Genomic DNA, 26,811 nt, shown 5'->3' on the forward strand with positions numbered 1-26,811 from the left:
ACCCTCATTATAGGCATATTCTAAGAAGTGCTAACACTTGAAAAAACCCTTTAACTTAAAAAAGCTATGTGCATTTCTTATTGTAAATAGGTTTTTCTAGGAGCTTTTTGTAAATGCTTTTTAAAAAAAATTTCAGAACTGTATACTGTGATGAAACTGCTGATGAATCCTCAGGAATTAATGTGCATCAACCCACTGCTTTTGCTCACAAGTTACTTCAGCTCTCTGGAGTGTCTCTCTTCTGGGATGAGTTTTCTGCATCAGCAAAATCTTCCCCAGTGTGTTCAACTGCACCAGTGGTAAGAAAAACAAAACAAAAACCCTACAACCATAATCAAAGATTTTTTAAAAGGTTTAAATGGGGGCTATTAAATTTTACTAGGATATATAATATGTCTGAATGAGTCTCTGTCTTGAGATTTAATGCAAATATTCAGTAATGGTAATATGTATTTCAGAGATTTGAAAATACTAATATTTATATTCCTACCACTGTGCTGTGTCTGAAAGAGAAATGTTGGGTACTGTATGTTGGGGGGAAATGGTGTTGAAGTTGAGTATCCCTTATTCAAAATGCTGGAACTGTGTTTCAGATTTTTGAATATTTTTATAGATATAATGAGATATCTTGGGGATGGGACCCCAAGTCTAAATATAAAACTCATTTATTTTATTTTATTTTTTTTTTGGAGAGAGTCTCCTGTCGCCCAGGCCGGTGTGCAGTGGCGCAATCTTGGCTCACTGCAGCTTTCGCCTCCTGGGTTCAAGGGATTCTTCTATCTCAGCCTCCTGAGTAGCTGGGATTACAGGCACGTGCTACCATGCCCGGCTAATTTTTGTATTTTTAGTAGAAACGGGGTTTTGCCATGTTGGCCAGGCTGGTCTCGAAGCACTGACCGCCTGCCTTGGCCTCCCAAAGTACTGGGATTATAGGCATGAGCCACCACGTCTGACCCATTTATGTTTCATATATGCCTTATACACATAACCTGAAGGTAATTTTATAAAATATTTTCAATAATTTTGTGCATGAAACAAATACTTGACTGCAACTCATCATGTGAGGTCAGGTGTATTTTCCTGACCTTGTGGTAGTGTCATGTTGGTACACAAAAACTTTTGGATTTTGGGGCATTTTGGATTTTGAGTTTTTGGTTTAGAGATGTTTAGCCTATATTAACATCTATTTTTTTTTCAATAAAAACTGGAAATTAAGCAGTGTTCAAATTTACCTTACATAGTGACTGTATTGATGAAACTTTATTCTACAAATCATATCTTTAAAAAGCTTTATAATTAAGGAACTCTGTTAAATCCCAAGTCAGTCACTATAATTTGCCTTTCATGTTATTTTACAAATCAGATTTTCTTAATTATACAGTGCCCATTAGGTTTTCTTACTGTTGTAACTTGAAGAGATAGTGTGCTTTTTTTCATGAAGTCCTTTTTCATGATTTGCTTTTATTACCAGTGGACTGCTAACATATTACTGTATTTCCTTTTAGCTGTAAGATACTGGTTTGTCCATTGTAACATCATACAGTTTTACATGTCAAATATTTTATTCTTCTTAAGTTGACATTTATATTTTACGTTTCATTTTATTTATATAAAGTATTTTAAATAATTATTTTTGTCACTTTATTGTAGGAAACTGAGCCAAAGCTGTCACCTAGCTGGAACCCCAAAATTGTTTATGAGCCACACCCACAGTTAACTAGAAATTTACCAGAGATAGCACCTTCTGACCCAGTGCAGATTGGAGGGTTAATTGGTAGGTTGGAGTTGAGTCTCACGTTGAAACAGAATGAAGTACTTCCTGGAGCTAAGGTCAGTGTTTGTTTCACTTTCTATAGTAAAACCAAAATAAAAGTACAAGTGTTCTTTATTCTATGCAGTGATTCACTGATTGATCACTGCAGATTATCCTGTCTCTAGTGTACCGCTGTCACTGAGTTAGCATTTTTACTCTCTGTTGATGCTTCTATCCTAGGTCGCAAAATTTGCGTGAGGACTGCCTTTGCCCTACTGTTGCAGCTCAGGTGTTTAAAGAGCTGCCTTCTACACTCACTCTCCCCTATTCCGACAATTCGAAACCGAGAAACCTCTCTTTTTGGTATTAGGCGTAGTTTCATTAGTTCAGATGACTAGGAATTTATTTTAAAAATTCTTTCTATTGTCATAAAATTAAGCTTAAAGGAAAAGAGATTTGGCAAGCAAGAATTCTGTAGAAGATGTTTTAAAATTATATATATGTAAAAATATCTACCCATCTATTTTGAACAGAATGACCATTTTTATATAGTTGTATAATATTTGGAAAAGAGAGACTTTTCCCGTTGTCTCATAGCTTTAAAAAGTTTTGACATAAAATAAACCTATATAATATATCATCTTTACTTTTTGTTTTTGAGATGGGGTTTCCCTCTGTTGCCCAGGCTGGAGTGCAGTGACAAGATCTTGGCTCACTGCAGCCTCAGCCTCCTGGGCTCAAACAACCCTCCTGCCTCAGCCTCGCAAGTGGCTGGGGCTACAGGCACATGCCACCATGCCTGGCTAAATTTTGTATTATGTTTTTTGTAGAGACAGGGTCTCGCTATGTTGCTGAGGCTGATCTCGAACTTCTGGGCTGAAGCAGTCCTTCTTGCTCAGCTTCCCAAAGTGTTGGAATTATAGGCATGAACCACCTCACCAGGAACCTTTACTCTTTTTAAGTGTAAGTTAAGTGATAATCAGTATATTTATATTCTTTTTCCCTTCATTTCCCCACTGTTCCCAGCCTCTGGTAACCATCAGTCTACTCTGAATATTCATGAGATCCCCTTTTTTAGCTCCTGCCTATGAGTGAGAATATGCGTTGTCTCTTTGTGCTTGACTTATGTCACTTAACGTAATGACTTCTAGTTCCATTCCTGTGGTTACAAATGACAGGACTCCATTATTTTTTATGGCTGAATAATATTCCATTGTGCATATATACCACGTTTTCTTTATGCATTCATCTGTTGATGGATATTTAGGATGAGTCCATATTTTGGCTATATTCACACACATCACACTATGTGAATAGTGCGCTGTAAACATGGTAGTGCAGATTATCTCTTTGGTACATTGCTTTCCTTTCTTGCGGGTATATTCCTAATGTGGAATTGCTGAATCATATGGAAGTTCTATTTTTAGTTTTCGTTGTTGTTGTCCCTTTGTTTTCTTTTTTCAAAAATTTCAATGGTTTTTGGGATACAGATGGTTTTGGTTACATAGATGAGTTCTTTAGTGGTAAATTCTGAGATTTTAGTGTACTTGTCACCTGAGCAGTGTACAGTATACTCAATATGTTGTCTGTTATCCCTCACCTCTCTCCTAAACTCCCCTCCTCCTGAGTCCCCACAGTCAATTATATACCTCTGTATGTTTTTGCATTCTCATAACTTAGCTCCCACTTGTAAGTGAGAACATATGGTGTTTGGTTTTCCATTCGCGAGTTCCTTAACTTATCATAATGGCCTCCAGTTCCATCCAAGTTGCTGCAAAAGACATTATTTTGTTCCTTTTTATGGCTGAGTAGTATTTCACTGTGTGTGTGTGTATGTGTATACATATGTGTACACATATATTTGTATGTGGTATATATATATGTGGTGTGTATATGTATGTGGTGTGTATATGTATTGTATATATATATATGTGGTGTGTATATATGTATGTGGTGTGTATATATAGTGTATGTATGTGTATACACACACACACACACACACTGTGGAATTGCTGGCTCGAATGGTAGATCTACTTTTAGTTCTTTAAGGAATTTCTATACTGCTTTCCATAGTAGTTGTACTAGTTTACATTCCTACCAGCAGTGTAACAGTGTTCCTTTTTTATGACATCTGCCCCAACATCTGTTGTTTTTTGACTTTTTAATTATGGCCGTTCTTGCAGGAGTAAGGTGGTATCTCATTGTGTTTTTAATTTGCATTTTCCTGATGATTAGTGATGTTGAACAATTTTTCATGGTTGTTGGCTATTTAAGTATCTTCTTTGAGAAATATATAATCATGTCCCTTGCCCGCTTTTGGATGGGATAATTTTTTCTTGCTGATTTGTTTGAACTCCTTGTAGATTCTGGATATTAGTCCTTTGCGGGACGCATAGTTTGCATATATTTTCTCCTACTCTGTAGGTTGTCTGTTTACTCTGCTGATTATTTCTTTTGCTTTGCAAAAGCTTTTTAATTTAATCAGGTCCCATTTATTTTTGTTTTTGTTGCGTTCGTTTTTGGTGTCTTAGTCATGAATTCTTTGTCTAAGCCAATGTCCAGAAGAGTTTTTCCAATGTTTTCTTCTAGAATTTTTATGGTTTCAAGTCTTAGATTTACATCTTTGGTCCATCTTGAGTTGATTTTTGTATAGGGTGAGAGATGAGGATCCAGGTTCATTCTTCTACATGTGGCTTGCCAGTTTTCCCAGCATCATTTATTGAATAGGGAGTCTTTTAAACAATTTATTGTTTTGCATTTGATGAAATTCAGCATCCCTCTATAATAAAAACCCTCAACAAAATAGGCATAGAAGGGACTTACCTCAAAGTAATAAAAGACATATATAACAAACCTACAACCAACATCATATTGAATGGGGAAAGTTGAAAGCATTCCCCCTGAGAACTGAAACAAGACAAGGATGCCCACTTTCACCACTTCTATTCAACATAGTACTGGAAGTCCTAGCCAGAGCAGTCAGGCAAGAGAAGGAAATCAAGGACATCTAAATTGGAAAAGAGGAAGTCTGACTATAGCTGTTCACTGATGCTATGATCATATACCTAGACAACCCTGAAGATTCATCCAAAAGGCTCTTAGATCTGATCAATGAATTCAGTAAACTCCCAGGTTACAAAATCAATGTACACGAATCAGTAGCAGTGCTATACAGCAACAATGACCGAGCTAAGAATCAAATCAAGAACTCAGTCCCCTTTACAACAGCTGCAAAATAAATAAATAAATAAAATAAAATACCCAGGCATATACTTAACCAAGGAGCTGAAATCTCTCTACAAGGAAAACTACAAAACTGCTGAAAGAATAGATGACACAGACAAATGGAAACACATCCCATGCTCATGGATGGAAATAATGCATATTGTGAAAATGACCATACTGCCCACAACAATCCACGTATTCGATGTAATTCAAAATACTGTCATTTTTCACAGAACTAGAAAAAACAACCCTAAAATTCATATGGAACCAGAGAAGAGCCCACACAGCTGAAACAATACTAAACAAAAAGAACAAATCTGGAGTTATCACATTACTGGACTTTAAATTATACTACAAGGCTGTACTTAGCAAAACAGCATGGTGCTGGCATAAAAATAGGCACTTAGTCCAATGGAACAGAATAGAGAACCCAGAAATAAAACCAAATGTGTACAACTAACTGATCTTTGACAAAGCATACAAAAACATATTTTTACTTTTCTGAGGAACCTCCATGCTGTTCTCGATAGTGGTTGTACTAATTTACATTCCCACCAACAGCATATGAGAGTTCTCCTTCTCATAGCTTTGACACTGTATAAAGACATTGTATAAATACAACTGTGTTTACCTCTTAGGGAATCATTGATCAGTCTTATGGAGAACCAGGAAATTTGCATTTACTTAGCTAAAAATGTATTTGTCAAGCATTATTTTCACACCTTGAAAACAAATTTTCTATATAATCTGTATAAAATGTAGTTTTAATTAAGAAGATACCAGGATTTATTCATTTGTTTATATGTACTGATCTCCCTAGTTGTAGATGTTCAAGTGACTACTGTATGCCAGCCACGTACCTGTCCAAGTTCTTGGGACAGATGCAAAGATGAGTAGAATACAATCTACCTTGGTAGAAGATACAGTAAGGGGTATGGAAATTGCTATGGGGACATGGAAGAGGGAGCCATTAAGTACATGTCAATATACATAAAATGATTTTTCAGAGGATTGAAGTATTTCCGGAAATCCCTCCTTGGATTGGAACCTCTGACTAGAGTTGGAGGAGGAGGAAAGTAGTTAGAATGAAGACACACCTATTACTGATTACTTAGGCCCCTTTTGTTTGCTGCTCTGTCCTTCTTCAGATGGTGCAAAATTCTTTAACAATATCATAAGGCCCTTTATAAGTAACATGCTGGGATTGTTAGCAGAACAGATAGTCAAAGGGTTATGTAAACTCTACAGGGAATCCTCTGCTGTGGTAACATCCTTGGGAAACTATACTAATAATATGCTTATGTCTTTGGGGAATGCATTTGCCATGTCTGTAAGAAGGAGGAAGCATAATAATAACTTTTTAGTTCTGTTTTGGTTAATTATATATAGTCCTCCATATTTGCATAATTTTATATTTATGTAAACCCAAACTTTTGCACATAATGTGTTGATTTGTACAATTGTCTTTTATAATAAAACATTACGTATGCATTTATACAAATGTATAAATATATGTTACTTTTAGAGTTCTGTATATTAGGTGACAAATGAACATCTGGAAAAATTGCATAGTGGCATTGTGTGCCAGCCAGTATTTAATATTTAGAGGTACTATCTTTTCCTATAGAGTCATTTTTGTGTAATTACTTATATATTTGAGTATAACTTGTTTTTATTTAATGCAAATGATGCTAAGTGGAAAAAGATAAATTCTGGATTTTAGTATTGAGGAACATAGATCTCATAAAATGTTCTATGAGATCATTTAGTGTAAAGATGGCATTAATTAGGGATGCTGAAAACGTCAGATCTTTAGTCTGTTTCTGATGTACGTTAGACTTAACTCTTTAAACTGCAGATTCAAAATATTATGAAACATTTCATTTTTCTTTTAAGTTTTCAGAATAGTATTCCCTTGAGTAGTATGTAAGTCTGTGTTTCATATATTCAGTTTTAGCCCATGTTTTTAGGAATGCATTTGTATGAAAATTGGAGACTGCCCATATTGAATTTAGAGATGTTTTGTTTCAGTTACCATGTTACATTGAGTTGAGATTTGTTTCTTAGTTATGTTCTTTTATGTTTCCAAAAGAAAGTAATAAGTACTTTGTTCTTTTTATGCCAAACTCAGAATGTACAAATAATGAAATATTTCTATGAAAATTTTAGTTTCAATGAATTAGAAATGAAACTCTTGATTGTCCATTCTAATGAAAGTCAGAGATTATGCTTTCAGTACAATTGTGAAATTATAAAACAATTTTTAAATTTGGCATGTAATTAGAAACACATTTTCTCCTCTTAGCCTTAGGTTGGCTCATGGCTTGGGATGTCAGTAGTCAGGAAGGTGCCCCGTAAAATAAGCTGTCTGTGGGCAGAACAGGGGAGCCATGCCGTTGGAAGGAGTGAAGGCTTTCCCTCCAGGTCAGCCTAGCTGAAAATCCAGGTCTGGATCTGCTACATGGCCTTGTGCAATTTACTGAATCTTTGTCAACTAATTTCTTCACCTGTAAAACAGGAACAGAAATAAGAATTAGAGGAAATATATATAAAAGCACTTAGCATGGTACCCCAATGCTAAAAACCAAAATGTGATAATAATGATTAATTTTACTGGATAATGTCTTCTTAGGTCATAGAAATTTCTCAATCATTATGTAGTTTATTTATTTATTTATTTTTTAGAATCAGAAGGAATCCCTTTTCCTCCTGGGGAAGAAGTGATTTTCTAGATATGAGTGTTTTGTTAATTCTATTATTTTTCAGTTGCAAATGATATAAAAATAATAGGAGTCAGTGTTAACAGGAGGCGAATGAAAAGTAAGGCAAGGATATTCTGCTTTTTAGAATGTAATATAGACAATAGAGTAATTGCTTTTGTCAGAGTATTCAGGAATCATCAGGAGAGTGGGATGGAGCTTTTATTTCTAGATGGAAAAGTGGGCAAAGAGTTGGAAAAGAGAAAGGAAGTCTACATAAGCACCATCTTCTATCCACATTTCTGTACTGGCTTCCCCTCACATGCAGAGCAGGCTTTGTGGACCACAGGAGGTCCTGGGAGGGCACAGTGTTGGTGGAGAAGGTCCTTACGTGCTCTGCTAGAGTATGATTGATAGTGTACTTAAGAAAGCCAACTTTATTTGTTCTTGATGTGAATCAGACTTTAAGGATTATGATTTTAGTCTTTTGAAAGTCAATGAATACTGTACTATTGCTACCTTAATATTCATCCTTGGAGACTATGTCTTAAGTCCTCCTCAAATACTTTAAGTACTCAGAAGACTTGAAGAGACAAAAAATATGACATTGTACTTGTCAGCATGGAATTTCTCAGGAGGATTTTTCCTTTTAGAACGACAGTTTGGTGGCCTTTAAATCTTTTCATTTAGATGGTGTGAATTAGTAGAGAGAATCTCAGATGAAGGACTCCAAGACTAAAGACTCAGTATTCATCTCAGTTCACTAAAATATACTGACCTTTATGGTGATAAGGTGTTATAAAGAATACTCCTCCTGAATAGTTTTTTTTTTCCCCCTTAAGTTGGATGTTGATGGACAGATAGACTCTATTCATCTACTCCTGTCACCGAGACAGGTGCACTTGCTTTTGGATATGTTGGCGGCTATTGCTGGACCAGGCAAGTATAATTCTGTTATTATATATACTTGTTACTTTTTTAAATTTTAAAAAACTTTAAAATATGTAATGTATGTACATGTAGGAAAGTCTCTTATTTTTGAATATGTGAATTGAAAGAAGCAAATAAGAATCTTAAGTAGTTAAATTTGATTGGGTGTTTTGAATTGTGTTACCATGGAACATATTCGCATTCAGATTATGTGTGTCACAATCTTAACTTTTCTAAAATTGTTCTGAGTTCTTTGGTTGGGGATAGTACTTCATACAACCAAGAAGGTATAATTCTTGAACACAGTAAGTGGTGCACGTTTTAAAATATTTTCAATGGCTTCTATCTATCAGAGATAAGATTTTGGGATTCCTGGCTAGTTGCTTAAAGCTATTGCTTAGAGCTCTGACTCATTAAATAGCAGTGGTTTTGCACTGTGGTGTTAAGGCCCCATTGTTGTTCCATAAATGGGTTTTGGGAAAGAAATGCTTAATTAACTCGAAATTTAATTACTGTTTTGGTTTCCTTTTGTATGCTTATAGAAAATTCTAGCAAAATAGGGTTAGCTAATAAAGATAGGAAAAATCGACCCATGCAGCAGGAAGACGAGTATCGAATTCAAATGGAATTAAACCGGTATTATTTGAGAAAAGATTCCCTCTCTGTGGGTGTATCTTCAGAGCAAAGCTTTTATGAGACAGAAACAGCTCGTACACCTTCTAGCCGTGGTAAGCAACTCAAAACAGTTGACACCAGAATCACATATTATAATCATGGATACAATTACACTTAATTTTGGCTACTGTGAACAGAAGTTTAGGAATGAAAGAACAAAAATATCCACATTGTAAGAAATCCACAACTTTTCATTTATAATTAATCACATTACAGTAATGCACCAGCACATGGGTGCTATAGTATATTTTTTTGATTTTGATTGTGTAGTTTTGTTTTGTAAATGATTTAGTCTAAGGAAAACCAATTTACAAAAATGTAAATTTGTGTGAAAAAGTAGGTAGCTGTATATTTTGTCAAATTATTATGTGCTCATGTAATGATTTACAGATTAAGAAACTACTAAAGTTTGATAAGGAAACTTTCCTTTATTGATCTTTCCATCAGTTTTATGTAAATAATCTCTATCCAGCTTACGTTACATTTATAGGTGTTTCACAATGTATAAGTGCTAATAACGTAAATAATATGAATCAATTTAAGTATGCAATGCTGGACAAAATAAGAAATCAAAGCCTGCTAAAAAAATTTTGGCCATAATAAACTTTATTTGCATGAGGGTAAAACAATCCCAAAAGAAGGAACTGAAATGTAAATAGAATTCCAAGTAATGTTTTTGGCTCTGAATAAAAGAAATAACTGTATCCAGATGAAACTAGAGGTTGCAATATATTTATACTATTTTAAAATCTGATTTTAATTCCTAAACTGGCATATCACATTAAAAATATACCAAGTAATACTACCTTTATATATTTAAAACAAAAGAAAACATATTTATCAGTAGGATAGCTTCCTTTTTCATTAATTTATATTGAGTTTTTACTATGCCATTAATATTTTGGATTCAAATAAATTACTCCACTGGAAGTAACATAGAATTTGGGACATCGCTATATCTCACATAATCTGAAGGAAGAGGACTGTATTAACGTATATTAACTTACTTAAAAGACTTGAATTGGTGGGATTACAATACAAGTGACATAGTTTAATTCTCTCTAGAAGAAGAAGTATTCTTCTCCATGGCTGATATGGACATGTCTCATAGTCTCTCTTCTCTTCCACCCCTTGGGGACCCCCCAAACATGGACCTTGAGTTATCATTAACTAGTACATATACAAATACCCCAGCAGGATCTCCGTTAAGTGCTACTGTGGTAAAGTATTACTTAATTTTTCTTCTGGCCTTGAAACGTTGCTTCTAAAATTCTACACTTCATTCATGTGCTTTAAAAAAATCTTTTATAGCTTCAGCCCACTTGGGGAGAGTTCCTTGATCATCATAAAGAACAGCCAGTAAGAGGGTCAACATTTCCATCCAACCTAGTTCACCCAACATCTTTACAGAAGACATGTAAGTAAAAATAAGACATTTGTTGTTAGTTTCTGCTGGAATTTTAAAAATGCCATTCTACTGGTGCTTTTCTTTCTTTTTTTTTTTTTTCTTTTTTCTTTTTTTTTCTGTTCTTGGCCATTTACAAAGTTGAGAAAGCAAAAATGAACCATTGTTAAACAATTCACTGTGAAGTGTTTTAGAATAATTGCTCATTTATTGTATTCTTTGTGTATTTAAATACTTAAATATTTTTAGTTAAAATTGCACTGTTAAGTTTCATATTATTATTGCAGTTTAGGACCCTCAATCAATCATGTGATTTTTGTTTCACTGTTTACATTTTCCTTGAAAGAGAACCTCAGGTTTCTTTTCTGCCAAATTTAATTGATATACACTCAAGGCTTAAAGGAAAATTTGGTGAGCATACTGGAAAATCTTGAGTTTTCCAGTATGTTTTTATTAATGTAAAAGTTTGATTTGTACATTTACTGTTATCATGTACTCCTGTACTTCAGTACAAAAATCTTAGATATAAGATGCAGCAAGATAGCAGTTGGTTTTACTTACATTAATTGTTTAATATCATTCCAACTGTTGTATGGTCTTTTTTAAAGCTAATAAATCAGTATATGTTTTATAATTTTGATATAATAGTTTTATGTATTAAATTTTATGTATATAATTTTAATACTTGTATTTCAGCTCTCCCATCTAGATCTGTTTCAGTGGATGAATCCAGGCCTGAACTTATTTTTAGACTAGCTGTGGGAACTTTTTCAATCTCTGTGCTTCACATTGATCCTTTATCTCCACCTGAAACGTCATTGAACCTTAATCCATTGACACCTATGGCAGTAGCTTTCTTTACTTGTATAGAAAAGATTGATCCAGCAAGGTTCTCAACAGAAGATTTTAAGTCTTTCCGAGCAGTGTTTGCAGAAGCTTGCTCACATGATCACCTTAGGTAAACTCTCACATATGTATTAATGATCCTTTAAACTTCCACATATGTGCTAATGATCCTTGAAAAAGAACCACATGTGGACTTTTGTATCTGCCTATCTGCATTTGTTTTTCTAATACACACTTTATTTGTAAGTGAATGGAATGAGTGAAGTTTTCTTGCAATGCTGCAAAGATGTTTATTGTAGAAGAATCTTTCATTCAGGTTATTTGGCATACGGAATGACAGATCTAGATAACAGGAGTTTTCTAAGTCATCTCTTTAGCACCCTGCCCAGCTCTTGTCAACTTTTTTTTAACCGCATTCTGCCATCATCCCTACTGTTGGCAATTGTGAAAACAGTTTTTATCATCACTGGCATTAGCAGAGATGACAGTAGTGATGAAAAATAAAAAAACACTGTTGGAACTGATCCATATGCCACTGGCCATAGGATGGGAAACATTACCAAGGCTGATAGTGAACTTGGATGCTACATTTCAACTTCTGCTTAAGAAAAATCGAAGCTATCCAAATAGCCAGTGAGTGATCCTTTCATGGGTTGAGTCAATAGATGAGGAGATAATTGAATTTGTAATAATAGTTTTTTTTTGTTGTTTGTTTGTTTTATTTTTTGTTTTGAGACAGAATCTCACTCCATCACCCAGGCTGGAGTGCAGTGGCACAATCTTGGCTCACTGCAACCTCTGCCTGTCAGGTTCAAGCTATTCTGCAGGCTCAGTCTCCTGAGTAGCTGGATAGTTTTTGTATTTTAGTGGAGATAGGGTTTCACCATCTCTATTAAGACTCACCATGTTGGCCAGGCTGATCTCGAACTCCTGACCTCAAGTGATCCACCTGCCTTGGCCTCCCAAAGTGCTGGGATTACAGGCATGAGCCGCCGCGCCTGGCCTTTAGTATTGTTAATGAGCAAACTCTGTTTATTTTAATGTGAAGGTGGTCTATAAATTGTTGAATGACGTCTTATATAGTGGTTTAAACGTATCATATATATTAGTATTTTAAAAAAATACTTTGGGCTTTTATTTAATCTTTTTAACTTTTTTTAAGTTTGAAAATTGGTATGAAAAGTAGTTTTACACCTAAAGAAAAACTTTACAGTTTAGGATTACAGTATTTGTAATCAAACTGTAAACATTTTGTTTTCTTCTACCCCTCCTTTTTTTTTTTTTTTTTTTTTTTTTTGAGACAGTCTTTTGCCCTGTTGCCTAGGCTAGAGTGTAGTGGTGCAGTCTCAGCTCACCTCTGCCTCCTGGGTTCAAGCGATTCTTGTGCCTCAGCCTCCTAAGTAGCTGGGACTACAAGCGTGCAACCCACCCCCAGCTAATTCTTGTATTTTTAATAGAGACGGGGGTTTCACCATATTGGCCAGGCTGGTCTCGAACTCCTGACCTTAGGTGATCCGCCCACCTTAGCCTCCTAAAGTGCTGGGATTACAGGCATGAGCCAGTGTGCCTGGACTTTTTTTTTTTTCCCCCATTTTTGACAAGGTTTCAAGTATCTGCCAGTAGGAAAATATAACAAAAGCAAGATCTGAAAGATTTTATCTTTGCAATGTAAATTTTTAAATGTGGAAGAGGAAGGGCAGTATTGGGAAATAAATAGATCCTGGACAATCTTCCATCAACAGAACTGATTTTTTATCTTAAGGAAAGGGAAATTTGAAGCAATCTTTCTGGTTAATTTCCTTAGGAGTATTAATTATTGATAACAACTTGAGCTTGTCAGACTAGGTGGATAATTGTTATATGTTAACACTTTGTTCTATTCTTTGTCTGCTTGCACATTGTTTAATCTAGAAGTGTGTGAATAATCTTAAATGGTGCATCTTTTATAATAGATTTATAGGTACTGGCATTAAAGTATCCTATGAACAAAGACAAAGATCAGCTTCCCGATATTTTAGTACTGATATGTCCATTGGGCAAATGGAATTTTTGGAGTGCCTATTTCCAACTGATTTTCATTCTGTTCCTCCTCACTATACAGAGGTAAATGTTGAATACTTTTTCTTTAAGATTATTTTTTAAATCTATCTTGCTTTTTAATAATTGTATGAGTCAGTGATTTTCTTTAAAAATGTGTAGAAAGTCATATAGGAGGAATATTGTCATTTTCTTTTTGCATTTGTGTTCTATTAAAACATTTTTAAGAATGTCACTCAACATCGTTATAAGGATCTGTTAGAATTTGAGAGTTGACTTGTTTAGGAGTGACAGGTGGGTTATGAGAGAAATGACTTCATTTCACTCATGTTCAAAGCACTCTTCATTTCAGAAGAATTTGATTATTGAACAAATAGTTATTGAATGTCTGCTGTGTGCTAAGCACTGTTCAAGACAAGTTAAATGTTTTATGTTCATTTACCATTATTCTGATATTTTCCCTAATGTAAAAGTTTGACCTAAAGAAACTTTAGAAAACTGTCAAAATTACATTCATTGCTGTTACTTTGACCCTATACTGTTTTATTTCAACAACACTTTGTTGGAAATGAATTTACTTGAATCCTCGCTTACATTTTACCATGAGATATCGCAGGAGTTAACTAACTTGTCTAAGGTTCACATTGCTAATAAGTGACAAAAATGAAACTTAAAACCAGATTTCTGACTTCAAAAAGCCTTTCTCACTATTATATGGGCACCTCTGTAAATTCATGTGATTAATTGTAGGTTAATCTTACCTTTAATTTATCTTCATCTTTGCTTTTAAGCTTTTAACGTTCCATTCCAAAGAAGAAACTGGTTCCCATTCCCCTGTGTGTCTTCAGCTTCATTATAAGCATTCTGAGAATAGAGGGCCTCAGGTAAGAGATCTTTTTCTATAGTTGCTACCTGTAAATTTTCATCTGATATATATTTTGTCACAATTATAAGATTTTAACCCAATTTTATAGTAGTTTTTAGTGATTGTATTAATGCCCTTTTTTTTTTTTTTTTTTTAAAGGGTAATCAAGCAAGACTTAGTTCAGTTCCTCAGAGGGCAGAATTGCAAATTAAATTAAATCCAGTGTGTTGTGAGCTGGATATCAGTATTGTGGACAGGTTAAATTCCTTGCTTCAACCACAGAAACTTGCCACAGTAGAGATGATGGCATCCCACATGTATACTTCATATAATAAGCATATTAGTCTGGTAAGTATTCAAAAGCTGCAAATACTAATCATAATTATGGTTAGCTAATAGGGTTATTGAGATAATTTCTGAACTTAAGTATTTTTAATAGATTAAACAGTATATATTATTAAAACAGCATTATTTGTAATAATAAAAAAAGGAGTCATCTGTTATGTCTTGATAGTAGACTAGTTAAATAAGTTTTGATGTACACTGAATGAAATGTTATGTGGTCATTTAAAATGATGGTTATGGCCGGGTGTGGCGGCTCATGCCTGTAATCCCAACACTTTGGGAGGCTGAGGTGGGAGGATCACTTGAGGCCAGTTTGAGACCAGCCTGGCCAACATGATGAAACTCTGTCTCTACTAAACATACCAAAATTAGCTGGGCATGGTGGCACCCATCTGTAATCTCAGCTACTCAGGAGGCTGAGGCATGAGAATAGCTTTAACCCAGGAGGCGGAGGTTGCAGTGAGATTGCATCACTGTGCTTCAGCCTGGGTGACAGAGTCAGCCTCTGTCTCAAAAAAAAAAAAAAGAAATAAAATGATGGTTGTGAAGATGGTATAGCAACATGAAGAAGGCTCATCAGGAAGGATTAAATGAAAAAGTAGAATATATTGCTTTTTGTAAACTTGTCACACCTGTGTAAATAAAATTGATGTATAGAAAAAGAATGCCTGGAAATATGCCAGTCAGTAGCATTGTTTATGTTACAGTGGAATTCGGTTTTCGTTACTTTTCCATGTCTATCTGAATTTTTATAAGCTGTGATTGTAACGTCTTCATAAAATTTTATCTATTTATACATTTGATAAATTACTTGAACTACCTAAAACATGTAGCCCAAACAATATGAGATATACTTTTGAAAATTATCTATTGAACATCACATTATATCACTTTTACTTGGATCTGGTGCCTGGGGTCTTTTCTAAGCAAATTAAGTCAGTCAGGTTTGCAAGAAGTCTATTAGGAAATTTGGGGCCAGAGGACCAGGATCAGATGGAGACAACCTTTGTTAAAAAGAAAACGAAAAAGATATTTTATTTTTCTACTTCTTTGCTTTTCTCTTAGTACTGAGTATTCACATCAAATTAGCATTTATTATTATTATTATTATTATTGGGACAAAAATCTGTTGCCCAGGCTGCAGTGCTGTGGTACGGTATCGGCTCACTTCAGCCTTGACGCCCTTGGCTTAAGCGATCCTTCTACCTCAGCCCCCCAGATAGTTGAGGCTACATGGATGTGCCACCACACCCAGTTAAGTTTTTATTTTTTGTCTCCCTATGTTGCTCAGGCTGGGCATTCTGCATTTGTTACTGTTATCAATTGCTAGTCATTTTAGTTTCTGTGGGGTAGTCTCTATATTAGTTGTTAACTATATATGCAATCGGATGATGGTTTAATCTATTGGGTTATTTTTGCCTGAGAGTGGTGGTTAATATTAGCAAATCAAATGGGGAAGAGTTAGAATAGATTTGTTAAAAATCCAAGTCTAGATGGGTGTGGTGGCTTGCACCCATAGTCCCAGCAACTCAGGAGGCTGAGGCAGGAGGATTGCTTGAACCCAGGAGTTTGAGACCAGCTGGGTGATACAGCAAGACCTGTTTCAAAGAAAACAAACACACACAAGATTTGTACGTCTAGCATATGAAGGGAATTTTCTAATCATGGAGGTTAGAAATGGATTGAAGAAACTGAAGAGTGTTACAACCTAGAGTGGAATAAAGCTTTTTAAGTTTCAGTGTATTTTAGAGAAAAAATAGAAATAGATTTATTTTTGAATGGCATGTTCTTTGACCCTTCTGTTGTAAGATGGCTTTGGGTAAATGGTGCATACATCTTGGTCTCATAGAGCCATTTGATGAGATCATGCCCTTGGATTGGATAGGAGCTCAGGGTGCATCATTTAGTGAATATTTATTTAGAACCTGTGATGTGCCAGCCTCTGGGTTTTATCTTAGAAGTACAAAGTTGAGTCAGAGATTGTATTTGGCATAATTCATCTGATTTCACATTGAGTCTTTAAAGTCATATATTGGTAGAAAAGTCTTTCAAACTGAATGTTGGACACTATAGTGATTTTAACCATATTGAATTTGTTGGTAGGCTAATTTACACAGTATTCTTTATAAATTTATAGTAAGATAAATATTAATCTATAGTGCCTTTGTCTTCACTGTGGCTCAGTTTTTAATTTGATTTTTTATTTCAGAGTTTAACTTTTGCCAATAGTTTTCACTTTTGCCAATAGTTGTTGCATTATAAATTTTTTTTACACTGAATTAATATGGTAGTGGTTAATTTGAATTGACTTTTAATGCCTTATACCAAATGGGGAGATAGTGATTATATGTATTGTAATGTTGAATACTGTGTCATTTATGTTCATGTAGTTAATTTAATATTTTGGCGTATTTTTGATGTTTTGTGTTTTAGCACAAGGCTTTCACTGAAGTGTTTCTAGATGATTCACATAGTCCTGCAAATTGTCGAATATCAGTGCAAGTTGCTACACCAGCATTAAACCTTTCTGTTCGCTTCCCAATACCTGATCTTCGATCCGATCAAGAAAGGGGACCATGGTTTAAGAAGTCACTTCAGAAGGAGATCCTTTATTTAGCCTTCACAGATCTAGAATTTAAGACTGAATTTATAGGAGGATCAACTCCGGAACAAATTAAATTGGAACTTACCTTTAGAGAACTAATTGGTAAGATTGAATGTGTCTGTAAAAGAACCATACTAGATAACAAACAACTGCTACTGAAACTTACATCACAAAAGTATCTGACAGCCCCAAAATATAGTAAAATTAAAGCACATTATGTTAAAAAAAATCAAGACCAACAATGTCTTTCTAGTATTATATACAAATATATGATATAGGTAATTTTTTAAAAACTAAGGATGATGATTCGTTCACTTTGTTAAAATTCCTGTTTACTGCAGGAGAATATAGTACTTTAACCTACATTTTTATTATCACTTCTCATTTATTTATTGTAGGACTGATAACAGAACTTGTTGAGTATCACTGTATGTTAGATATTATGCTAAGCACTTGATACACATTGTCCTGTTTTTTTTAGTCATCGTAATCACCATATGTTTATTTTTCCAATTATTTTTATAATTTAATAGATGAGACAATCTGTGGACTTAGAAGGAAGTATCTACCAAGATCATGTTGTAGTCAATGGCAGAATCAAGATTTGAACCCAAGTCTGACAGTGCTTGAGCTTGAGCTTTCAACCATTATACTAATTGCTAGTGACTTTTATTTATAAAACTCGTTTTGATTTTTTCTGTATTACTTTGTTTTTGTCAGTTAATGAAGGGAATTTATAAAAACTTTAAAGTGAACCAAGTCTATGAAGACCTGGAAGACCTTTTATCCTGTGGTTCCTAGACCACCTACCTCTGCCACGACACCCTCTCTCTGCAGCCATACTCCTACCCCGCCATGAGAATAGTTTGCAAAAGTTCCCCTTCTCTCTCAGTTTTACAGATCTTAAGAGAGATTTAAAATGGACGTTTGTCAATTCTGACTTCATGAAAGGGTCTTCTTCAGGTGTTGTGGGATCATCCCTTATTTCCAGTGATGAGAAACTCATTATTCTGGAGGAAAGCCATTTTTCATTTGTAGAATGGATTGAAAAAACACATATACAATTTTTTGTTGTTGTTGTTGTTTTTGTTTTTCAGAGTCTTGCTTTGTTGCCCAGGCTGGAGTGCAGTGGCGTGATCTTGACTCACTGCAGTCTCCATCTCCTGGGTTCAAGCAATTCTCGTGCCTCAGTTGGATGCCACCACACCCAGCTAATTTTTGTATTTTTAGTAGAGAAAGGGTTTTGCCATGTTAGCCAGGCTGGTCCCTTAACTCCTGACCTCGGGTGATCTGCCCACCTCAGCCTCCCAAATACTGGGATTACAGGTGTGAGCCACCACGCCCAGCCCATATAGAATTATTTTGAACAGAGGTATTTCTAACAGTGTTTCATACAAAATACATATTTAAGAAATGTAGTTATTTTTCTAGTGGTAGATTATATAGACTTTATGAAGAAATAATCACTAATAGCACTTAGTAAGTGATAAGTGCTTGCTGTATTTACTGTGTCCTTATGCACTTTATGCAGTATACATTGGTACTTAAGAATTTGAGTTTGAACACAGAATCTTTAATTTATTGGCTCATTTTGTCTACTACATGTGCACATGAAACCAGAACGATTGCAAAATGCTGTAGAACTTAAGGTAGCATTATGTTCCTGATTGAGAGGATCTTTGCTCCTCCATCTCTTCTTTTAGTACTTGAGAAGAAGCGCATTTCAGTAAATCAGTCTTGTTTTCTTAGGATCATTCCAGGAAGAGAAAGGAGATCCATCTATTAAGTTTTTCCATGTGTCTAGTGGAGTAGATGGAGATACAACATCGTCAGATGACTTTGACTGGCCAAGGTGAGTAAGCAAGCACATAGGTTTAATAGGATTTTCCTTTTAACAATAAAATATTCTTTTAAATCAACATTTTGGCTATTAAATATAAGCTAAACATGTCCATCCTTGATTCTTTTGTGGTTCATAAGTGTGATGATTGGGTGTTCACATGAATGTGTGGGATGTGTCACCTTCAAACCTTGTTGTGCCATTTTTCTGCCTGCCTTGCTTTACTCCTCCTCTCCACTGTCTGTTAGGCCGATTCGATTCTTAGGACAGGTGTTGCTCATATACACCTGGTAATTAGCATGAGTTTAGAGCACAAGTTTCGTAAGAATTGGATCTACTTCTATTAAGTAATTCAGAAGCACGATTTACATTGGGATATGTATCAATTTGGACAAAAGCCTGTGATCATTTACGAACCAAATAGCACCACTACCTAGGGAATAAGAGTTATAGTTGCAGCACAGCTATTCTCTTTGAGGGTTCCATGCCTCCTTATAACAATGGGTGGATATGGTCATCAAAGGAGAATGAAAAGTCTGTGCTAGAGATGTTCTGTAGAAGCTTAGGAAAGGAAAGGGATTACTCTGGAGTAAAAAGCTCATTAGTTTTTGTAGTCATAGGCTGCATTAACTCAGTCATGTTTAGATTTTGTGGCTACAAAACAGCACCAGCCCTTTATTATTGAAATTCCTAGAGGAAAAGATAACTTTGTTGTTAGAGTTTTGAAACTGTTTCCTAATCAGTTTCTCCCTTTTCCGTTTGAACAACTGATATAATATGAGGTTGATATAACATGAGGTTTCTTAGGTAGACAAGTATTTTATTATAGCGGAACAAACTATATGTGAGAGAATTTGGGTTAATGATAACTAGAATCCTTAGGTAAAATTTGCTGACTTTTAATGAAATTTAAAAATAACCTTTTTGCCCCCAAAAGGTCAGACTTTCAGTTAGCCAAGTATAAAATGTTGATGTCTTTCTGTTACTTACTTGTTTCAGTTCCACACTTTCAAGTTTACAACATGTTCATAAGTGGGTTACCTTAGACATAATTAGACTTTGTAAAGAAGTTTAATTCTATCATTAAGATTTAACCAGTGGTGTTTGTATTAATTTGCACAAAAGTTAAAGTTTTGCTGTTTACACTTAGATCTTGGTCTTTTTAAAATTGTCTTGATATCAGAATTGTACTGAAAATAAATCCACCAGCCATGCATTCCATTTTGGAGAGAATTGCAGCTGAAGAAGAAGAGGAGAATGATGGTCACTACCAGGAGGAAGAGGAAGGAGCTGCTCATTCCTTGAAAGATGTTTGTGATCTAAGAAGACCAGCCCCATCTCCTTTTTCTTCTCGTAGAGTAATGTTTGAAAATGAACAGGTAAGATAAAAGTGTGAGCAAGCTACAAAGGAATAATATTATTATTCTCTGTCATAGAGCAATGCTTTTAGTTTTTTATTTAAAAAAATGCTCTTTGTACTGTTTTTGCTAGGTCTTAAACTTCAAAATTAAATAATATCTGTTTTTTCTTGGTGTATATTTTCTCTAGTTAAATGTTTCATGATTATTTATTTCTCACATACCAAGTCCTATGGATAGGCTAAGAAGATGCTACTACTATTTTAAACATAAAATGGTTATTTGATGCTTTTTTTTGCACTAAACTATTATGTTTTAGATGGTGATGCCAGGAGACCCTGTAGAAATGACAGAATTTCAGGATAAAGCAATCAGCAATTCTCACTATGTGCTGGAACTTACGTTACCAAATATTTATGTAACACTGCCTAATAAGAGCTTTTATGAGAAGCTTTATAATAGGTGAGTTTATACCCATTTAGTTGAATCTTGGGAATCAGACTTTCTAATTGCCTCCCTGATTTTCCTCTTCCCCCTTTCCTTTCCTTGCCTGAATATTATTTGCCATCTCTGTGTACTTTGTGTGGTGTTGGTGGTGACTATTGCCGTAACGATGTTCTATTGTCATAGCAGAGTTTCCTAACTAGCGTGGTGCCGGGTGTGTGAGATATTTATTTCCTCAACCCTGAGGTTGGCTGATTGCCCTCTGTCAGCTTACTGCGGGTTACCGATGCAATACGATTTTTTTTCTTCACGTGCGGTGACATGAAGAGTTAGGATATACTAATACAGCTAGCCAATGCTGGAGTAGAATCAGAACCCCAGTCATTGTACAAGAAGCATCTTTTCCTGAACAGTCGAAAAGATATCTTGTTGGAATTCAAAATTCTATGAACATGTACAAAATTTAAATTTATTATATTTAGATACCCCTCAATATTTATGCCAGGCAGATATTTTGATATAAATGGAATTCTAGGTCATAGACTCTGAAGGCCTTGCGCAGTTTACCTAGCCTCCATAAGACTCAGCATTCTCATCCGTAAAATGGAGATGATCCTGGCTCCCACCTATAAGGGTTGTTTGGAGGATTAAATGATACAACACTTGGAAAGTTCTGAGAACAGTGTATGGCATATCATAAGCACTTAGTAGTTGTCTATTATAATTTCTACCCACTGAAGGGATTTCTCTGTAGCATACCTGAAAGATTGTCATGTGGGTTTCTAGAAAAAGAAGTCTTTAGTGTTTGTCATCACTAGCTTCCTACATGTAAACGAGTTATTCTAGTTTCCATTAATCTTCAGAAACTTCAGACTGTTGTTTCTGCTATAGGATTACTTGGTATCAGATATCACTCAGTATTTATTCCTTAAATGTTAGTAATAAACCTTGGGTTTTCTCACTGGGTGTCAATGACTTTTGCTCTTAGAATCAGAAAATTAAGTTCTAGGATTCTTCGAGGGTTCACATTACTTCAGTGGTCTTGAAAATGAGATTCAGAGAACAGTCCACTCAGGTATAGGAAGAAAATGTTCGCACTTATGTTTAACTTAAAAAATAATCTTTTAAAATTTATATTTTTATATTTGTTTTATAGTATACATTATAAATAGCACCTAATTTATATTAAATTCACATTAGAGAGATTTCAGTTTGTTTTTAAATGTTGGGGTTTGTTTATATATGATCTGCAGTTTGGAAATGACTGATCTCTAGGCTCCTTCTTTTATTTCATAGTTCAGGGCTGTCTGCAAAGAGCTGATGTATGTGCAATGCTGAGATTGAGGGAAATGAAATGACTCAGGGCCTAGCCCAGAGATCAAAAAGACTTGACCCATTTTTTTTTTTCTCATTCTGCACTGACTGAGCAGATTGCTTTTGATTAAATCAGGGTATCAAGAACAGTAGTAATACATACCTTAAACATTCACTTTATAAATATATATTTATTTACCACTTCATTTCTAAATACAGGACAAGGCCTTTTCTTTGAGTATGAGCCACTGATTGGAAATCTATGTTGTCTTTTTTTTTTTCCTTTTTTTAAATCCTGCATGTGGCATCTGACTACTTTGTCTTTTTTTTTTTTTTTTTTTGCATAAAGTGTAGCCAGAAGGCATTGTGTACTGTTTTTAGTTCCAGTTTCTTTAAAGTGGAGTGAAAAAAATTTTTTCAGAGATATGTGAGAGGAGAATCTTTGTAGGTTTTTAAGACTTTTTTTTTTTTTCCCTGTCTGCATTAACTAAAACAGCACAGTTTTTATTTAAGCTATACTTATATTAACAAATACAAGCAGATTTGAAGCCAGACACAGTTAGTCTTTGGCAAGTATATAAAATATATAACTCCACTGATGGGAAGGTTCTCAGCTCTGCTAGAGAGACGTCCAGCAGCAGCAGGCAGTTAGCATAGTGAAGGCTTCCATTGTTGTGGCACTTTGGAGTAATTGGGTAGGTGACTGCTTAAGTCAGGGAGTATGTATTAGAGCGTGTATTAGAGTATGTATCTGTTAATCTGGGTAGTTGGTTTAATGGATTGCTTAAGAGAGTTTCTATTCTATTAAATACCTTCCACTCACCACTTTTTGGTCTCTCAGGCCCCTGGAATTGCATAAATCCTGAAGCACTCCCTCACTCTCTGGGATTGTATAAATCTTGTATCTAACTTTCTCAGGGTTTGCATCCTTTGCCCGTTATTCAGCTTTGTATTTTCAAATTAATATGTTTAAACAATTTTCAAACATTCTCACAGAAGATTTTCAGTACAGTACAAAGAACTCCCTGTGCCCCAACCATTTGAGAGTAAGTGGCTGACCTGAGTCCCTTCAATGTTTAGTACTTGAAGGCGTATTTCCCACATACAAGGACAGTCTACGTTAACTGGCAATTCAGCTCTCAGAAGCAGGAAGCTAAACTGGATACATACTACCATATGATCCTCATACCCCGTTCAAGTTTTACCAAATATGTCAACACTGTCCTTTTATTTATTTATTTTTTCTGAGCAGGAGTTATAACCAACTTTGCCGTTATATATTGAAAATGTTGGTTTACTCCTTTAGTGCCTTGGTCAACAGGCTCTTTTTAGCAATATGGTTTTAGGTACAGGAGAATTTTTTCTGTGTCAAAAATTGTTTAAAATAGAATGTAAAAAAGAATTCTCATTGCTTTCATTAAATATGTATTGAGCATCTATTTTGTTTCAGCCTCATAGACACAGAGTCATGGTGATACATCCTTACGTATCTTAAGCATTGTTTTGTTTCTTGATATTTCTTGATATTACAAGCACCATCCAATATTTGATAGTACTAATGGTATCAGGACTGTGTTTAGACAAAAATATTAATAAGGAGAAAATAATAAGTGGGTGGATTATAATCTCCTAAGAGTCACAATCCTCAGTCCTGGTGTACACCGTCTAGTAGGACTTTAGAAGCTCAGGAATTGGCCTGGCAGTGGCTTCTCACAGAAGGGGGCAGGGCTACCTCACCATGTGGCGCTTTGACTGGTATTCACACCAGGCTTTACGATGAGTCTGGGTTTTGGCAGCACTTCCATGTGAGTCATGCACTGTCCTCACCAACTGTCTGTGCCTGTTATGTGACAGCCACTGTGCTAGGCGCATGTAGAGATGATCGACACAAGTCCCTCTCTTGGGTGGCTTGCAGTCTGGAAAGGGGAAACGAGGAAATTCAGCAGGGTGCTGTAGGTGCTGTGATTTAAGTGGGTCTGTGTGAAGGATGTGCTGTGGGTCCAGATCTTACAATGGGCTTCCTAGAAGACACGGTGAAGTTTGAGTTTTCTTGAAAGCTTTGAGGATGGATGAGGGAAGGAGGCTAGGACAGGGAAGGATGAGGGAAGGAGGCTGGGACAGAGGGGCATCTGAGCAGTGACAGGTAGTTCTTTGTAAAAGTAGGATGTAGTGACAGCCTAGGTATGATATATGCCTTCCCATTGGTTGCCAGCGTTGATGGGGCTAGTCTCACTAGTCATAAGGGTTTTTCTCTCTTTATTTTGTGCTCCATATGCATTCTTCATCTCGTGAAGTCTTCCCAGTGAAGCTGTGCTTTCTGTTGTTGATGAGAGAAAAAGCAGGTATCTCTAGGGAAAGAACTGAATTGATCCCACGGTTAAATACTTGCCTTAAAAAAGAACTGAATTGGGAGCTGGATGTAATCTACATAATCTGGACTCTCATCCCCATTTTTCCACTAATTAGCTATGTAACCTTGGGAAGGTCATATAACCTTTATGAGACAGTTTCTTCAAGTGTAAAGTGAGAATAATGATTCTGCCCTGGACGCCCCACAGAAGGGGAGGGTCAATGAGATGATGCGGGATCAGTTCCAGTTTACAAAGCGCTCTCATATAGGTGAGCTGTCTTCCTTTTTTGTTTTTTTTGTTTTTTTTGTTTTTTTTTTTTTTTTGAGACGGAGTCTCACTCTGTCGCCCAGGCTGGAGTGCAGTGGCCGGATCTCAGCTCACTGCAAGCTCCGCCTCCCGGGTTTATGCCATTCTCCTGCCTCAGCCTCCTGAGTAGCAGGGACTACAGGCGCCCGCCACCTCGCCTGGCTAGTTTTTTGTATTTTTTAGTAGAGACGGGGTTTCACCATGTTAGCCAGGATGGTCTCGATCTCCTGACCTTGTGATCCGCCCGTCTCGGCCTCCCAAAGTGCTGGGATTACAGGCTTGCGCCACTGCGCCCGGCCCCTTTTTTGTTCTTTGTAGGTTTTTATTTTTCATGAGCTTCTGTCTCTAAGGTATATTTTGAAGTATAATATGAATTTGTAATTTGATGTATATAACACAGGTAAAATTAGCAGATATCTAGTTAGGTATCTAATTGTGCAGATTCTTTTGTCACTGCCCTGCATTATAGCCATATAGGTTATTTTTTCATTGAAATAATGCAGTTGTTATTTTTGTTGTTTTTCCAAATTCTTGTAGGATCTAATTTCCATTTTGCCATTTAAAAAGTTATTGTTCATGTGATCTTTTAAAAGGATTTTTTTTTTTTTTAGTTTGCCTTCTGTTGAACTAGGAGTTATGTATTTTTCAACTTTTGTCTTTATAGGATCTTTAATGACTTGTTGCTGTGGGAACCAACAGCTCCTTCACCAGTGGAGACATTCGAGAATATTTCCTATGGCATTGGACTTTCAGTAGCCAGTCAGCTCATTAATACTTTCAACAAAGATAGTTTTAGTCCATTTAAATCTGCAGTTCACTATGGTAATATATTTTTAATTTATTTTGATTTAAAATGCCTAGTTTATCAATTAACAGTACTAATCTTTCAATTGTGGATTTAAAAATCTTTATTTTTCATTGTAACTATTTTGTAATTTCTTTTAGTAATGTATAAGAATGTTTCCTCATTTCTATCTGTATATTGAGCGTATCATTATCACTTAAATATGTTATCTTTAGAATGATAGTGTGTACATTGAAGTTCAACGCTAAAGAGAAAAACAAAATATATTTCTATGTTCACACCATATTCTTTGTAAAACTAAGCAGATTATAAATAAAATATTTTCATGATCATTTTTAAGTTGTTGTTTTAATAAGCTATCAGAACTGTGTAATTGTATGTTTATTTCTCATAGATGAGGAAAGTGGATCTGAGGAGGAGACTTTGCAGTATTTTTCCACTGTTGATCCCAACTATCGTTCTCGCAGGAAAAAAAAATTAGACTCTCAGAACAAGAACTCTCAGAGTTTTCTCTCAGTTCTTCTGAATATTAATCATGGATTAATGGCCGTGTTCACAGATGTGAAGGTGAGGTTTACAAATCCAAAGTGTTTTTTCTTTTTCTTTTTTTTTTTTTTTTTGAGGCGGAGTCTTGCTCTGTCGCTGGACTGGAGTGCAGTGGCCGGATCTCAGCTCACTGCAAGCTCCGCCTCCCGGGTTCACGCCATTCTCCTGCCTCAGCCTCCCGGACTACAGGCGCCGCCACCTCGCCCAGCTAGTTTTTTTGTATTTTTAGTAGAGACGGGGTTTCACCGTGTTAGCCAGGATGGTCTCGATCTCCTGACCTCGTGATCCGCCCGTCTCGGCCTCCCAAAGTGCTGGGATTACAGGCTTGAGCCACCATGCCAGGCCCCAAAGTGTTTTTTCAAATGTATCTTATTTTAAATAAATCTACTAGGATATATATCTAGTGATTGAAGTATTTGATTTTTTTTTTTTTTTTTTTGAGATGGAGTCTCGCTCTGTTGC

The 26,811-nt window shown here is 35.6% G+C and overlaps 1 protein-coding gene and 1 pseudogene across 2 annotated transcripts in view; both read left to right on the top strand.

The window, feature by feature from the left end:
- The window catches only part of ATG2B (autophagy related 2B), an 81,834-nt gene that overhangs the window by 20,152 nt on the left and 34,871 nt on the right, over window positions 1-26,811 (top strand). Inside the window, exons 5-20 of one of the 2 annotated variants that reach the window (XM_023205582.3) lie at window positions 137-299; window positions 1,651-1,830; window positions 8,520-8,616; window positions 9,150-9,335; window positions 10,348-10,502; window positions 10,594-10,699; window positions 11,384-11,645; window positions 13,486-13,636; window positions 14,362-14,454; window positions 14,595-14,783; window positions 17,214-17,487; window positions 19,135-19,237; window positions 20,409-20,604; window positions 20,903-21,045; window positions 25,663-25,820; window positions 26,198-26,370. In XM_023205582.3, the coding sequence (XP_023061350.2) occupies window positions 137-299; window positions 1,651-1,830; window positions 8,520-8,616; window positions 9,150-9,335; window positions 10,348-10,502; window positions 10,594-10,699; window positions 11,384-11,645; window positions 13,486-13,636; window positions 14,362-14,454; window positions 14,595-14,783; window positions 17,214-17,487; window positions 19,135-19,237; window positions 20,409-20,604; window positions 20,903-21,045; window positions 25,663-25,820; window positions 26,198-26,370 (2,629 nt within the window). The remainder of the gene's footprint in view (window positions 1-136; window positions 300-1,650; window positions 1,831-8,519; window positions 8,617-9,149; window positions 9,336-10,347; window positions 10,503-10,593; window positions 10,700-11,383; window positions 11,646-13,485; window positions 13,637-14,361; window positions 14,455-14,594; window positions 14,784-17,213; window positions 17,488-19,134; window positions 19,238-20,408; window positions 20,605-20,902; window positions 21,046-25,662; window positions 25,821-26,197; window positions 26,371-26,811) is intronic. The other variant, XM_026455330.1, reaches the window with a different exon arrangement.
- On the top strand, window positions 19,346-19,442 carry LOC111538393 (annotated as a pseudogene).

This window comes from Piliocolobus tephrosceles, chromosome 6 (genome assembly GCF_002776525.5).
Source record: "Piliocolobus tephrosceles isolate RC106 chromosome 6, ASM277652v3, whole genome shotgun sequence".
NCBI lineage: Eukaryota > Metazoa > Chordata > Mammalia > Primates > Cercopithecidae > Piliocolobus > Piliocolobus tephrosceles.